Source organism: Vanessa tameamea, chromosome 19, assembly GCF_037043105.1.
Source record: "Vanessa tameamea isolate UH-Manoa-2023 chromosome 19, ilVanTame1 primary haplotype, whole genome shotgun sequence".
In the NCBI taxonomy this organism is placed as follows: Eukaryota; Metazoa; Arthropoda; class Insecta; order Lepidoptera; family Nymphalidae; genus Vanessa; species Vanessa tameamea.
The window spans coordinates 2,902,932-2,918,368 of NC_087327.1; the positions used below are offsets into that span (position 1 = coordinate 2,902,932).

At 29.9% G+C, this 15,437-nt stretch overlaps 3 protein-coding genes across 3 annotated transcripts; 1 reads left to right on the forward strand and 2 right to left on the reverse strand.

The window, feature by feature from the left end:
* The first annotated feature begins 327 nt into the window (after positions 1-327).
* Positions 328-6,205, forward strand: LOC113397084 (uncharacterized). Its single transcript, XM_026635239.2, has 5 exons — positions 328-561; positions 1,262-1,389; positions 1,527-1,682; positions 5,552-5,627; positions 5,914-6,205. The coding sequence occupies exons 1-5, from the start codon at positions 414-416 to the stop codon at positions 6,027-6,029; spliced, it is 624 nt and encodes a 207-aa protein (XP_026491024.1). The 5' UTR covers positions 328-413; the 3' UTR covers positions 6,030-6,205.
* A 235-nt stretch (positions 6,206-6,440) lies between these two features.
* Positions 6,441-9,298, reverse strand: LOC113397030 (uncharacterized). The gene is made up of 4 exons (XM_026635175.2): positions 8,807-9,298; positions 7,842-8,012; positions 7,545-7,677; positions 6,441-6,607 (listed from the first exon to the last, which is right to left on the reverse strand). The coding sequence occupies exons 1-4, from the start codon at positions 9,081-9,083 to the stop codon at positions 6,487-6,489; spliced, it is 702 nt and encodes a 233-aa protein (XP_026490960.1). The 5' UTR covers positions 9,084-9,298; the 3' UTR covers positions 6,441-6,486.
* A 1,722-nt stretch (positions 9,299-11,020) lies between these two features.
* On the reverse strand, positions 11,021-15,042 carry LOC113397051 (tryptophan--tRNA ligase, cytoplasmic). Its single transcript, XM_026635195.2, has 9 exons — positions 14,870-15,042; positions 14,631-14,745; positions 14,377-14,445; positions 14,075-14,234; positions 13,426-13,608; positions 12,957-13,134; positions 12,337-12,543; positions 11,658-11,789; positions 11,021-11,416 (listed from the first exon to the last, which is right to left on the reverse strand). Exons 2-9 carry the CDS (start codon positions 14,737-14,739, stop codon positions 11,249-11,251), a joined length of 1,206 nt encoding a protein of 401 aa, XP_026490980.1. The 5' UTR covers positions 14,740-14,745; positions 14,870-15,042; the 3' UTR covers positions 11,021-11,248.
* Between the last annotated feature and the right edge of the window lie 395 nt (positions 15,043-15,437).

The following is a 15,437-nucleotide window of genomic DNA, read 5'->3' on the forward strand; positions in this document are numbered from 1 at the left end:
AACAACCATCATCTTTTATCTGTCATTCCTTTCCAGCTCACCAAGGCAAATAAATATGACCATACGTGTACGTTTTGAGATAAGGCAAAATTATTAGGTTTGACAATTTACATATATTACTAAGTTTTATACGTCGAGTATACCACGTACAAGTTCAATAAAAACCTAAATTATACGTAAATTATCATAACTATAAATATATTTTTTGCGCGTAATCGCAACTATCGCAGTTTTATTATAGATAAATATATATAGATAAATAAAACCTTTTTCATAATCTCAGCTTTACAAAATTCTCTTCTAAATTAAAAAGAAAAATATTCTGTCAAATAATTACTTTACAATAAAAAATTGTGCTGTCTTTTAAATTCTTAGTATTTTTACAATTTCATTTCTTAGAAAAATTGTTAACAATGTGTGAAAATTTAAGCCCGGATCGCATAAGATGCGAGGCATGCCGAACCATTAACCTAGCGAAGCATATAAACCATCCCAAACCAGACATGCAAATCTACGATAAATGTAGTCCAATACAAAAAATAGAATGTTCTCGTGTTACGGGTAATGTTATTTATTAGCTTCTTTTATTTCCTGCATTCCTAGTTACCAAAACTCATTCGACATTCGGATTGTTTTTTTTTTCTTTGTCGTTACCTTTATCTATACGTAATGGGTAAACGATTAATTTGACGGTCTCCATTATATATATAAAATCTACCTATAATAAATTTGAATACTGCATAATGCTTATTTAATGTTCGTTTATCGCATAACATTATAATAATAATAAATTTAAAAAATAAAAACACTACTACTATAATATAATTTAACGAATTATTATATTTTATATATTTAAAACTACAGTAATTTATTATTATCAAAGAGAGGAAAAAATCTCTTGAATAGCTGTAAGAGAATTCCTTGCTAGTAGCACTCTATCTCTTTCTTCCATCTTAACTTGTACGAAAATCCAAGCTATATTGTAACTTACACGTACATTGTACAATCTCCCTCACGTCGCTGTTATCCTAGTCATTATTACAAATTATGTAACAATTCGTGTTCCAAAATTGACTGATTGACTGACACCTTTTTGCCATATTACGTTTAATATCGTAAGGTATTTTAATAAAATACTTATGAAGAATTTTATTTATTTGGTAAAATACATAATTATAGAAATATTATAATATTTTACAGATAAGTTGGGTTAATTATTCTATTTAATATAATTAATTAATTATAAAAAAACTTTATACAGAACTTCCTTTACATCCGACATGCATTAAAGTTTGCACAAAGGAAGAATACAACTTAAGAAAAAGTGGAAAGAAACCAGCATTGCCAAAAATGCCTTATGCACATGGCAAACTAATGTACGCTGTTAAAGTAAGTAACAAAAAATATTAAAAATACAAAAAACTTATGCGGAATCATTTCCCAATTGAAAATAATGAATACCTCCTTAGCATTTCGTAGCTATTAGTAACCATTTAAGTAATAGTGAATTATAACTTCATCCGTAGGCTGGTATCCTGGTAGGCGCTGTTTACTTTACGCATACACAAGGAGTATGGGGCGATCAACGAGACGTAACAGAATGCATTCGACGTTGGCAGGAATACATTCGCAGTATCAACACTAGGCGTCCGCCCACTTTCGACCAGTGTGGTAACGTCATAGTACGTAAAAAATATTATTTGAAAATAAAGTCTACTTATCTAGAGCATAAAATTCAATATACAGCGTGCGCTTAGTTCTGTGTGAGTCTTTGTAGCGACACAATGTTGATAAGTCTACCTGTTTTGAACTCATGTAATCCTAGTATTCATGGTTACGTCACCAGTTGTTTCAGTTTAAAAACCGGCATAGCGTCGTCATAGCAATCCCGCAAACAAGGTTAAAAATAACACTTGATAATTTTATCAATTTTGTCCTTTTAAAACAATATTATGATTATTTTAACTGAAGTATTATTTTTCATGCATTGAATATAAGATAATCTTTAGCTCATGTTACCACCAAGTATTAAATTATTACGTATATTATTAATAATTATGTTAATTAGTGAAAAAATTAAACTAGAGAGTTCCTTGTCGCTTCTCGTAGGTAGACTACTTTCTACTTATTTTGATTTGGTTTCATTTGAAATGGATATCAGTTAAATTTTTTTATATTAACTTTTTAAACCTTACGTATAATTATAGAAACGAAAGAAAGATTTTTAATATAATCTTCGTCCAGGATAAAAAAAAATAATAAGTCCTTGACCTCTGTAGAGCAATATTTGTGCTGATTTTGATAGCCCATTTCCTGGTAAATTGCCAATTTTCCTACTTATTATATAAGTTCAGTATTTGCGTGGTACTAGAGCGTGATCAAGCAATAGTAATAATATATTTAATATTTTAGGGAGAGGGAGAAATGTGCTTAAAAACGTACATAGAGAAATTACTTTAAGGCTGTCATATTTATTTATTACATGTCCATAAAACCTGCCTAATACAAATATAATAATATTATTTTAATTACAAAACGTAATAATATTGGAAGTGACTGAAGGTACCACATTTCGTTGGTACTTTCTGAAAGTTACAGTTTACGGTATGGCCTTCAAAGATATATCCCATGTAATTTTTTTAATTTTATGTTTAAGGAGAAGCAAATTTTAAGGAGATAGTTTTTTTAAATTTAAATACGAAGAAACCAGTTTTACATTCGATGTAATTTAGATTAATTTCCTTTAACGCGTCTTTTCGCACTCGTATATTATTAATTCAGATTATGTATACATACGGTAGAGACGCAAGTCGAATCTTCTAAGATTGCAGTAATCGTTTCTTGTTATTTAAAAATAATGGGTTTATATTACTAAAATACCGTTTGGGTATTTTTATAATATAAGACCTAAAATAACGTGAAAATCGTGATGAGTAGATACAGAATTACTATTGAAATTAATCGACGACGACGAGTTCGTGGAATATATTAACTAAACCAAGGACCATTAACGTTAAAATCCACCTGAATTATCAGTGACCTGAACTGAAGGCAAAATTTAAAGGCAAAGCAACGGCAAAGGGTAAACATGATTATTTGTACAATGAGAAGGAGGAGCGATGAAATGATTGATGTCATGCATTGGCAAGGAAGGAGGTTCACAGTAACACAGTAAAAGCCTGTAAATTTCCCACTGCTGGACTAAGGCCTCTCCCTTTAAGGAGATGGCTTGGAGTATATTCTACCACGCTGCTCCAATGCGGGTTGGTGGATACACATGTGGCAGAATTTCTAATAATCTTAAAATTTAGAAATGTGATTGTAAGAACTGAATAGATCTATACAGAGCAACTAACAATAAAGTCCAAGATTTATATACTTGAGCATAAACAATCACATTGCTCTATATGGCTCTAGCAGACTTATTAATATATTATGGTATTTCAAGCTTCACTAGAATATTCTAATATTACTGTACATTGCTATTGCAATACAATATCATTACAATACGCAAAATTAAAAAAAAAAGTCTTTCTTCAGGCTGACCGAAACTCTCTTGTAAACGTGTTAATCTATTGCTCTTTTTATATTTTGCTCATTATAGATTCTTCTAAATGACTTTTCATTCGAGTAGCATATACTTAGCATAATAAATTCAACTAAAATTAAAATATAAAAATATTCTGAAATAATTCCATATTCCATAAAATTAGTCTTTATTTTTTCTATTACATAATGTATTTAAATATGGAGTATATTTGAAATTATATTTTCATAGAGATAAGATTATAAATTACATTAGAAATTATCTTAAAACATTGTTTAAAAGTAACAAATCTCCGAAATACAAAGTATTAATGACATATCAAAAGAGAATTATAATAACCTCCAAACTACCTATGTTTTCCTAGTACTTTGAATCCCTTTCTGTCCAATGTCGAACTCGTCGTGTACAGTGCTGCCTAGCGTAATACGTCCATCCCCGACTACAAGCCATGGGCCGAATGGCTGAATGATACGACTACTCCCTAGCTCTGTAATCCTAGTATCTAGTAACTCTGTATGACCAACGTTGATATTTCGTATTGTACCAGATACAACTCGATAACGTCCTACCCCAGAAAGAGCGCCTGGGCGAATGGTTTTATAACGTTGTTGAAATTGTTATATTCTACTCGAAACTGCACGTTCATTCTGAATTCCTAGTTGGTACATGCCGCACTGAATCGATGATATTTAACTTTTCGTAGAACATCTCTTGTGATAACAATGTCTCTACATTTTATATGATGCCCTAGTAAGTTCGCGCAGGCTACATACGAGGGACGTCATTCCCTGCATTTGTAGTATTCGTTCACTCCTTACTTGCCTATTACCAGTCGGCTCTATCTATCCTCTTCTTTGTTGTAAACAAAATGATTGTTTATAAATATCGCTTCCAATACTAATCACTTTTTGAAGTGATATTTTCTAAAATATTGTATTAGTATGAATTTTTAAATAATATAAATTTTATTTTGAAGCTTAGAAAATCTACATTTTACCTTGAACATGCAACCTACAAATTTGAATCCAATGCCAGAGCTATAATTTGTACACATACATGCGACGCAAACCCTTGAATACAGGAAGGGACTTCCTTGACGTTGATAACTCCCTAGTATAAATGGGTCATATCATTGACAATGTCGTGCACAAAAAAACCGCAATGTTCGTATTTGCTAAGTTTATTATTTAATTATTACTATTTATAAATTATATGTATTTTTAGATTTACGCAACAGTTTTTTTTTACATTTCGGTGTAGGTTTTAATAATACATGAAAAAATTTGCCGACGGTTTGCATTAATAAATTAATGACAAAAAAAATGTTGAAATAATCAAATCTACATCATCATATCTATTGAAAGGTAGTTAAATAGTTTATAAGTAGTAACTTTATAAGTAATGATTACAAAAATAGTTCATAAGATTATTTGCACTTTAATCTCGTGGCGAGTTTCTAAATAAGAATAGCGAATTTTCGGAGCGGCTTTTCATGGGTGGAATTTCTTCTATTTTACCTTATTTAATTTAATAAAGTATATTATATCAATGTTATATTTTTAGTTTTTTTAATATTTTTTTTATATATCCATTCAGTAGAATCTTTAAGGGGCACTTTTTGGCTCTGCTAATATAGTATGTGTCTGCCTACTACACCGTACTGGGAACGTGTCAGACAAAAAAATAATATCTGTATTAAGAAGATCTGCATATCAGCTTGAAGAACGTACAGATTTCCATTTATTTATTTCCCTTTCCCATTTAAGAACAAAAAATATTTATTAGTTACTGTTAAATAAGTTTGTTAAATATATTTAAATACCTACCAAAACCCTCCTTACAGATAGCTTGATATTGGCAATATATTTTCAATATTATTTTTACATTGACGCTTTTAACCTATTTTACCCTTTAATTCATCTTGCACTTCAATTTTTAAACCATGTGTGCATAAAATAATAAATGAACTTGTTCGTTTTATGCATAAATATATGTTGTTTCCAGAGAAAAGAATCTTCGGAGAGTCTTCTGGCACCACTGTACGCTTTGTACAAAAGTTTTGTTACAACGTGTTTTTCAGGTAAAACAACCCTTATCCCATAATCTTCATTTTAAGGTAAAAACACTCAACTTATTGCAATTCCTTTTTATTTTTCTCATAAGTATTACCTTAATTACATTTTCATTAATTCGCTTTGGAAAGTTTGTTTACGTAAATTAAATAAAAACTCATATTAGATTTTAAGAGGTCAATTGTATAGTTGAAGATGTAGTCAGGCCCAAAAATTGAAAGTATATTTTTCTAAATACGTATTTTTTATTTATAAAAAGTTTATACAAAATATTATAATAATATTATTTTATAGGTGTCGTAAAAGTACCTTTGATAATCAAATGTGCATACATTGATTATCTTAAAGCTCTAGAAAGACGACAGGCTGAACTGGATAAAGAACGAAAAATTAGGAAAAAATCCGGTTGAAAATAAGTGATTTTGTAAGATATAAATGACAATATAATATAAAATATTTTGAAATATGTACGTTTTGCTATGAAATATGTGTAACAATTTTTTAAGATTTTTTTTTAAATATATTATGATAAATGTCGTAACTTGACTATTGTGTAAGAATAAATTTGAATTGAGTTTTGACAGCAGTCTAAAGGATTTTGCTTTTGATATACCACTTGTATTTGTCGGTCGGTTGTTAAAATAATGAATATTTATTTTATTTATCCAAAACTACTAATCACCTTGCCTATGGTCGAAAAAGTTTTCATATCGACTGAGCCGATAAATAAAAAGGAAAACGTCATAAATTACTATTAGTGTATTTTTGTGGATAACTTAATAATTTTTTTTCACTTTTTAAAAATATATTCTAAACAACCATTTTATAAACAATATTTTATTCGAAACGCAAAATAATATCTATTAGTCAAAATCTTTGATGTCTTTGCCTCTCCTCGATGACTTGGGGATCGAAAAAAGTAGAGTTTTCTTCTGGACATCCGCCAGCTAGCATGTATTCTAAATGACGGATATAACATATTGCTATCCTGAAAATATGTAACCTTGATTAAAGTATACAGTTAAAAAATGCGTAATTTTTAGATTGAGAGGCTTACAAAATAAAATTTATCAATCAGCAACTCAAAACAGTCATTTTTAAATTTATATTATTCAAGTGGACAAATGGGTCCCCTGTTGGTAAATAGTCGACACCGCCCGTAGACACATACGAGCTATAAATAATATAAAGTATTCCTTAAATCAGCAATGGGCCTTGGGAACCAAGATGTTATATCTTTTGTGACTGTACCCCCCTTCAAATCGGTGCACAAAAATACTAAATATTACTGTTTGGCTATAGAACATGTGAAGAGTTGGTAGCACCCAGGCGGGCTTGCACGAAGCCCAACCATCAAGTAAAATAATTAAATAAACAACTCCTTAATTAGCGAGGAAAAGTAAAAACTGTATATATGTGTGTATTACTCACAAAATGTACTCTGCTGAAGACCACGACTATAAATCACTTAAAGCTTTCATTATTTTTAATTACCGACTCATACATTTTGTTAAATAAATTTATTTTGTAATGTATACAAATTATGAGTTTTTTTGCCTTAAGTGTAGTAAGTAGCGAGAGCAGATTTTCTTTTTTTATCAATTACTTGGTGGCAGGCCTTGTACAAGCTCGTCTGGGTAGGTACAACCCAATCAACAAGTATTCTGCCGTTGGCAATACCTGGTACATATATACTTGGTATCGTTGTGTTCCGGTTTTAAGTGTGAGTGACCCAGTGTTACTGTTACAGGCACAAGGGACATAACGTCTTGGTTCCCAAGGTTGGTGGCGCATTGGCGATGTTGGTAATGGTTAATATTTCTAACAGCGCCAATGTCTATGTACGTCTACCTATTACATAAAATTAAAAAAAAATGATAATTTAATAAAAAAACCCCCATGAAACCTTTAACAGAGATGCTCACCGAAGACATTCAATTTTAGAGTACTTCTTTTTTGAAGGCTTCGTTATTGGCAACTTTGAACGAAGCAAATCAAATGCGCGATTCATATCTCTCATTCGCGTCCTCTCTCTATCACACGCTGTCTTCTTGTATTCTGTAATGATTTAAAAGTCGAAATAAATTTTGATAAGCAGTTACGTTATAGTATAAATAGTATTTAACAATTCAGTGGTAAATACATATATTCATGAATAACGAAAACAATAGGTAATTGAATGAAAGTACAATGTTTCATAACAGTTCCTTAAATAAACAAACCTTTCTCTAGCTGCATTGCCCGCTCTTTCCAATTCAAAATGGCGTCTTGCTGATCATCAGAAAGTCTACCATTATCGTGCGATTCGTGTGAGAAGTCAATAGAAGATTTAGAACTAGCTGCATCTATCATGTTGACATCCCTGTATTCTTCGTGCTCTATGTATCTTAGACCTAAAATTGTTACAATAATACATTGCGTTCTTAAAAAACATAAATAAATAAGGCATATTATTCAACACATGATTATTGGTGATAAAAAAGCGAGGACCTAATACTTCTTAACTTGCAGGCGGAATATATTATATATAATTGAATTTTACCATCTCAAATGTTGGAAAAGAGTAATCTGATTTACTTGTAACTAGCAAGTTCTTCAAACTTCTTGATAGAATCTATATTCCGAATAGGTGGTAGTTGTGTTAAATGACGAATAAACAGTGCTTGTAAAAGCCTACTGGAATTAAGTATATTTTGATTTTGACTTACAAATTAACACGAAAATAAAAAGACTGAAATCGTTTGTATTACTAAGGACAGTTACTTTTGAATATTTAGAAACGGTGTTATGCAGATTTTTTTAATTGCTGAGATTAGATAACTAAATATTTAAAAAAAATAAGATTCATATTAATAACGAACTCATATTTAATCTGAATCTAAAACGAATTATATTTAGTAAGTATAATATAATATTATACTTCTAAAAATGTGTAAGATTTCAGATCCGTCAGGTGGGTAAAACTAATTTAAAATGTATTTGAACCGCACACATAATAAAAACCTTTAATAATTTGTTTTCATTTTTTCTATTTCAACCTGTATGTGACCAAACGAAATAAACATGAATATTATAATTATAAATGATAAAAAGTTTTAAATTGAAGTCGTAAAACTAAGTGGGGCACATAAAATAGAGTCATCTAACACGAATCTTATATGAATATTAAAGTTAATGCTTTACTTACTTTCATGGGAAGATTGTTCCAATTCATGAGGCCTAAAATACGTAATCCTTCTCGGTTCTGAGTAATCTTCCAAAATATATGACCTGTGATGCGAAATCGTCTTATCATATTTCTTATGAGAAAAAGTGAGTTCTTCTTTGGGCTTATCATCTTGTCTTCCAATTTCAAGAATAACACGATCTTCTGTCTCTCTCTTATCTTCTATTGCCGCCTCCTTAATAACTGTGTAATTCGCTATTAATGGCAACGGCGAGTCTTCGTATGCTTGACTGTACATTTCTTTAACTATCGTTAAACTTTAAAGTAATACAGTCATTGGCAGAAGTGTGAATTAACCGGATTGTTCACAATGCCTGTGGTAGTACATGAGGTGATTGAAGTATAATTTTAATCTATCAAATTATAAGTCTGGGTTTAAAAAATATCACAAATTTCGTCCACCAGTTACCTGTTGTGAGGTGTAACTGTGTCATCCACTCTGCTGTTCTATTGTCATGTATATTCGATCAAAGTCGGTATTGTGTACACAAGTGTTGTGGTACGCTTCTTAGTGTTCAGAAAGGTTTTGTCTTTTCGTATTGTTATGTTTGCTTCGTTCTCACTCTCACACACAAGAATTCTTTATCGTTTTTGTAAACCGATGTCATTTTTAAATTAGTTGTATCAATTATTATTTTTGTAATTGAAAACCTATTTTTTCAGGTATTCTCAATGTTTTTTACTAAGATACAAATGATTTCATTGTTTAATGTTATTTACCTCTAGTAAATATAATTGTTTTTTATTAACTGTTGATAGTCTACCTGTATGTATGCTCTTTGGATAGGCACCACCCATTCGTCAATTATTCTATAGTTTTAAATTTTATAAATAAACAAAGAGTTATTTTATGAAAATAAAACAAAATCAAAATAATTGATTCGTAGTTTATTTCTCTGCAAAAAATAAATTCTTTACGCTTTAACCACAGCCAAATAAACAAGGCCTTACAGAAGTGGACATATATATACATACATACAAAGGAAATTTAGCATGAAATATAATCGGGTTTACATTGTGAATAAGTCATGTTTACATCATTAAGTTATTATTAATTTTAACGCGTATTGTCTCAAATAAAAAAGTATAAAGGCAAATCAATCCAAAGTGCAGGAGGAGCAAAAAACCCGGGCGCCACGCCTCGCCTTACTATCCTCATAATATGGTCAAGTCATGGAACATTGAAATATTTTTGAGCACATGTTATACTCGACAAAGATTATCTGAAGAAAACTATTTAAAAAAAAACTTGTCAAAAAAACCGAAAAATATACACTTAGAAATTTTAGCCTCGATAATAAAAAAATATTTGTTTTAAATTTAACATTACGAATATATAATAGAATAAATTAACTTTTATTAACAAATTATTTATTAATATATAAATTACGATATCGGAAAAAAACTAACAAAAAAGTACATTTTGAATTTTAAATAAAGAATATTATGACATAATACACTCGTTTAATGAAGAACATTATTTTTACAAAAAAAGCAAAGACACAAATAAAAAAAACACATGTTCATATAACAATTTTAAATACTGAGGAATTTAAATGCTCTTTTATGTTATGACAACATATTGAATTTATTAAGTAACATATTTAAATTAGGTGTCCTTAAATAAATATAAGATTATTTTTTATATTCAAAATATATCTTATAATAACTAAGTCTCAGTTTATTTTGATACCGTATTATAGTACAAAAGTATTACGTTAAGTATTAATTTAGAAAAAAATATTGGAACTTGTACTATTAAAATATTTTTGAAAATGTTCGCAAATTATAGTAACAAAGCCGACAGTTTAGTACACCGGGAGCACGCCACACTAAGTTTATTGCTATTGTAAAAAAATTAAAGTTACAAGTAAGCCAGTAAATGCTGGGCTAAGGCCTCTTTCAGCTGCAAATTTTCCAAGAATTTAGAACTGACTCCACCACACCGCACATGCAAATTCCCTTAGGATGTTTTCTTTCATCCCTTAACATTATAAGATAAATAAAATGATGAAAATAGATGAATTTTAAACACAAATTAAGCACGTGAGACTTCAGACCACTGCTTTCTCGGGTTTGAACTGCGAAACATCGGTTAAGATTCATGTCTTCAAACTTCTATTGCACTCTTATTTTTATTATTATAAGGAGAAATTTAAATAAATATTTGTTTGTGATATTGCCGTCTTCTTAATAATAACTCAATATTATATATAAATACCTTTATACAATTATAAGATAAAACTGAGTATTTGTCTTGTGTACCTCCGGTGTACTGAACCTTGAAATGTTATCCACAGAGCAACGCGTTAATAATAGTTTAACAATATCGATTTAATTTATTTATTGAATATTCGGACATTTTTTTAATATGCATTTTGTAATATAAAATCATAAGTTATTTCACAATTGGAAATTTAATTTCCGTATAGCAAAGAATTCTTTCATAACTTCGTCCGTGACCTTGGCCCTTCGCGCTTGATAGTCTTGTATGATGGGTGTGATGGTGTCTATGGCTATTTTCTTCAATTCTCCAGTTAACATTTGACCCGATTCGTATAATTTTTTAATCTGTAAAATAGAAGTAAAATATTGTAACTTTTAAAGAATATGTAAATAATTAATAAAATGATGTAAATGTATTTTTTGTTTTACTTCAAAATATAAAAAAGTAAATATTTAACAATTTTTATAAATAAAGTTTTACACATAAGCCCTTTTAAATTAACCATCACTAACATAAATGTTCCTTTTTTAAAAAAAAAAGTTTCGAGATTTTGTGACATAGCATAATTGTGTTAAAGAATGTTACCTCAGCTAATCTGTCATCATCTTCCAGGAAAAAAGTTAGGTATTTGAATGATATATCTACTTCTGAGTTACCACCCTTCTCTCTGTGCTCCTCGACAGTTGGTTGACCGCCCGAGAAAGCATATTTATTTATCTGTGAAATGCCATTTAAAATTAATAATACTGATTAAATTCTAATTTCATGTAAGATCAATTTCAAAAGTTAATGTTTTAAAATCTGACATTTAATTTGAAACTTTATTACCTACTGTTATATAAGTAAAAGTAAAATTGGAAGATACATACAAATTGAATCAAGAAAAAATAAATTAAAGAAATCAATATATTGTCCTTTTTTTTTTCTCGCTGGAAAAACGCATTACGCGCTTCCCCCACGTGATGGAAGGTGGGGGTTTGTGTAGGGACTCCCCGGAACCCTGGCCGCCGAGTGCGCTCAGGTACGCCGGGTATTACCCACTAAAAAACCAGCGGTACCCTCTCCGTCTTTCGGCGGGCGCCACGGGATTGCTTGCGCATGCTACCGTGACGCCCTGACGAAATATATTTGTCCTACTAAAATATTAATTTTAGTAAAATTCTGTCTTAATAGCGTTTTCGTTACTCAATAACTTTTAATATTTGCTTTTGCGAATGTCAATAAATATATAATATAATAGGATGATGTCATTAGTAAATATTACCTTGTTCTTGATCTGCTTGGGCGTGTCGTTGAGAAAGATGGAGGCGTTGGGGTCGCTGGCGGACATCTTGTGCTGCGCGCCCTGCAGCGCCGGCAGGAACGTGGCGTGCAGCAGCGACGGCTTGGGCAGCTTCAGGCGCGCCGCCACGTCGCGGGTCATGCGGAAGTACGGGTCCTGGTCGATGGCGCACGGGACGAGGCAAGGAACCTGGAATGAGTTCGATTACAGACGCGATTTATAAGACTTTTACTTACATACAGTATGTACCAACTGATGCATAATAATTAATTTATAGTTTAGTTGTAGAAGTGTTCACTTAGTTAATTTCTTCTGTTTGTGGATGATGTTACTAAGGTAATTTCAAATATATAAAATGTTCACTACATGCTTTTAGGGAGCTATGTCTTGGCAACGGTATAAGATCCATCAAATGAATAATATACCAGAATAACATTTTATATCTACCTTTATAGATAACTAACATTGGCCATGTTTGATTTTTAAATAAGATAGAATAAAATAAATGACAAAAAGAATCATGACAACATTAATTTTAAGAATTAATTATAATGGATCGGATCTGGTGTTACAAAAAAAGTATTTAAAATCATGCTACTTACTACTTTATTGCCGAAAATAAAGGGAAATGTTGTTGAGAATGCTGGAGCAGCTTCTATCGAGGGAAAAGTAATTTTTCCGATGATATCAGAGTCCCCAAAACCAAATATACCCTTCACTTGGTTGAAAGTAACACATTTCTGTATTCTTAGCATGTTCTGGTAAAATGCTGGACACTGTCTGAAAAAGATAATGCCACAGTAGAAAAATCTAATTTTAATAATTTAATAATTAATAAAAATTTATTACCTGTTTCAACTTCTAATTTAAAGTAAAAGAAAACGTAATTGATTATTTGTAAATAATTTTACATTTATTTTCTAACCAAACAACATTTGTAACTAAACTATAAGAATTAAGAAAAAAGGATCTTGCGAAACATGCTAGTGGCAACAATGATAAAAAAAATAATAAGCATACCATGTTCCTCCTAAATAAAGATTATTAATATTATTAAACAATTTTACTTACCCAATAAAATCTAGATCATTAAAGATGAAAGTGTTGGAAGGATCAAAACCAACTGCTATAATGTCCTTGGCATTAGAGTGAGCCATTTGCCGAGCATCTTCAACCTTAATATCCCTCCACAGAATTTTCTCATCATCAGTGAGTTGAATAATTAAAGGAACATCAAATACTTCTTGTAACCATCTGTTTAGAAATAATTAACAATTAAAGATTCATACATTGTTCAGATAAAAAAAAGTAAGTGTATCAAAATTAGGAAAGATTTTAAAATTCAATATTGAATAAATAATGGGTAGAATTTAAGAGTGTGAAATAGGGCATGAAAGTTTGTATGGCAGTTTATCATTTTTAAGTTAGAAACATGAAACTATTTTTTTGGGATCCTGATTAAAAATGAGTATATAAATTTTTAAGCGTTTCTGGATATTCTATTCCTAAGGGGGTGAAATACACAGCAATTTGGTATACAATGAGGCCTTAAATTAACATAATACTTTAAGTTAATCTGTAAATATATTCAACTTCCACGCAACAGCAGCAGCTAATACAATATATAATCTACCACACAATTTATAAATAAGCCACTAAAATCAATACCCAAAAAAAAAATATATAAACATATAATATTGGTTTTGATTCAAAAACTTACTTCGTAAACATAAATGGAATCATGTGCCCAATGTGCATACTGTCTGAGGAAGGTCCTCTACCTGTGTATAGGTAGAACTTCTTGCCAGACTCGAAGAGATTCAAAATACTGTGTATATCTCTGTGGGAGAAGAATATGCCTCGCCTTAAAAAGTGATGCGCTGAAAATTGTTTTGAAACTATTTATCACACATGCACTTTGACGAAGCAACCATAAGAATGATTACACAATTTTATCTTCAGATTGACCCTAGTTATCTACCAATGTTACTAATTTATGTAAAAATTACATATGTTATGTACCTCTTTTTCCTGTTACTTTTTCAAATCTCGCAATAACTTCCTCATCAATTTTCTGACTGCCAAATCTTTCTGAAAATAAAAATTTATCACATTATTATTACTTTTTTATTTTTATATATTATAGATAATTAACTTTTTTTAATTTTTTCAGTTTATACTTTTATAAAAAAATAGTCAGTTACTTATTACTTTATTAATATGCTATAAATTAAACTTAACTACATTATCAAAGGAATTATTTATTGAATACTCACTGATCAACTTATCATAATCAATTCCGGTTTGAGATTTCCCAGCTACATTCCATGGATCCACCACATCATCCTCATTAAGAGATAAGTCATTTATCTGCTCCTCTGTCATGGTTAACTACAAGAACAAAATCAGAATAATTTGAAAAAAAAGTTAATAATTTATTTAGGATAATTCACACAGACATATACTATATTTATATATTTGTTATAATTATTCATTAAATTACAATGCGACTTACCTTAATGATAAATTGTACCTAATATTATTGAAATACTTAGTAAATTAATACTAAAAGCGAATTAATGCAATTATATTTCATCAATACTTTCACGAGGTTATCGGCAATTTCTGCCAAAGTTGAAGTTTAAAGTGCCAAATACCCAAATAGTTGATTTGTCAAAAATCAAAATTAATGTCAAAAAGAGACATTTAAAATAATCGAATCTCGTAACTCTATACTCGATATAAAGTGTAAAAAGTTTATTATTTTTTTTTAAATGTTATAAGCGTTAAATTACTAAAATTTTACATTTTCTACGATACCATTAAGTAAACTCATATGTATTCGTCGCTGTTATTTTTTTTACATTTTTAATATGTATAAATTGATGTAAGAATTATTTTAAATATAATTCGTACAGTAGTTATTTAATTTTGTTTTTATGCACTAGAATTCTTTTATGTACCAGAAATGTTTAATTTATACATTATAAAATGCTCTATGAGTGTTTAGATGGAATTGATATACGAGTTGTAAGATTACGAGTTTGAGGTTTACATATTGTCCACTAAAATTATATTTTGTT

Bases quoted from the DNA above. Each gene is read 5' to 3' on its own strand.
- LOC113397030 (XM_026635175.2), bottom strand. From the start codon at position 9,083: ATGTACAGTCAAGCATACGAAGACTCGCCGTTGCCATTAATAGCGAAT. The intron at 8,013-8,806 runs GTAAGTAAAGCA...TAACAATTTTAG, and splicing joins GGAACAATCTTCCCATGAAA to GTCTAAGATACATAGAGCAC. The intron at 7,678-7,841 runs GTTTGTTTATTT...AAATCATTACAG, and splicing joins GGCAATGCAGCTAGAGAAAG to AATACAAGAAGACAGCGTGT.
- LOC113397051 (XM_026635195.2), bottom strand. From the start codon at position 14,739: ATGACAGAGGAGCAGATAAATGACTTATCTCTTAATGAGGATGATGTG. The intron at 12,544-12,956 runs GTAAGTAGCATG...AACTCATTCCAG, and splicing joins TTATTTTCGGCAATAAAGTA to GTTCCTTGCCTCGTCCCGTG. The intron at 11,790-12,336 runs GTAATATTTACT...GGCATTTCACAG, and splicing joins CCAAGCAGATCAAGAACAAG to ATAAATAAATATGCTTTCTC.
- LOC113397084 (XM_026635239.2), top strand. From the start codon at position 414: ATGTGTGAAAATTTAAGCCCGGATCGCATAAGATGCGAGGCATGCCGA. The intron at 1,390-1,526 runs GTAAGTAACAAA...CTTCATCCGTAG, and splicing joins AACTAATGTACGCTGTTAAA to GCTGGTATCCTGGTAGGCGC. The intron at 5,628-5,913 runs GTAAAACAACCC...ATTATTTTATAG, and splicing joins TGTTACAACGTGTTTTTCAG to GTGTCGTAAAAGTACCTTTG.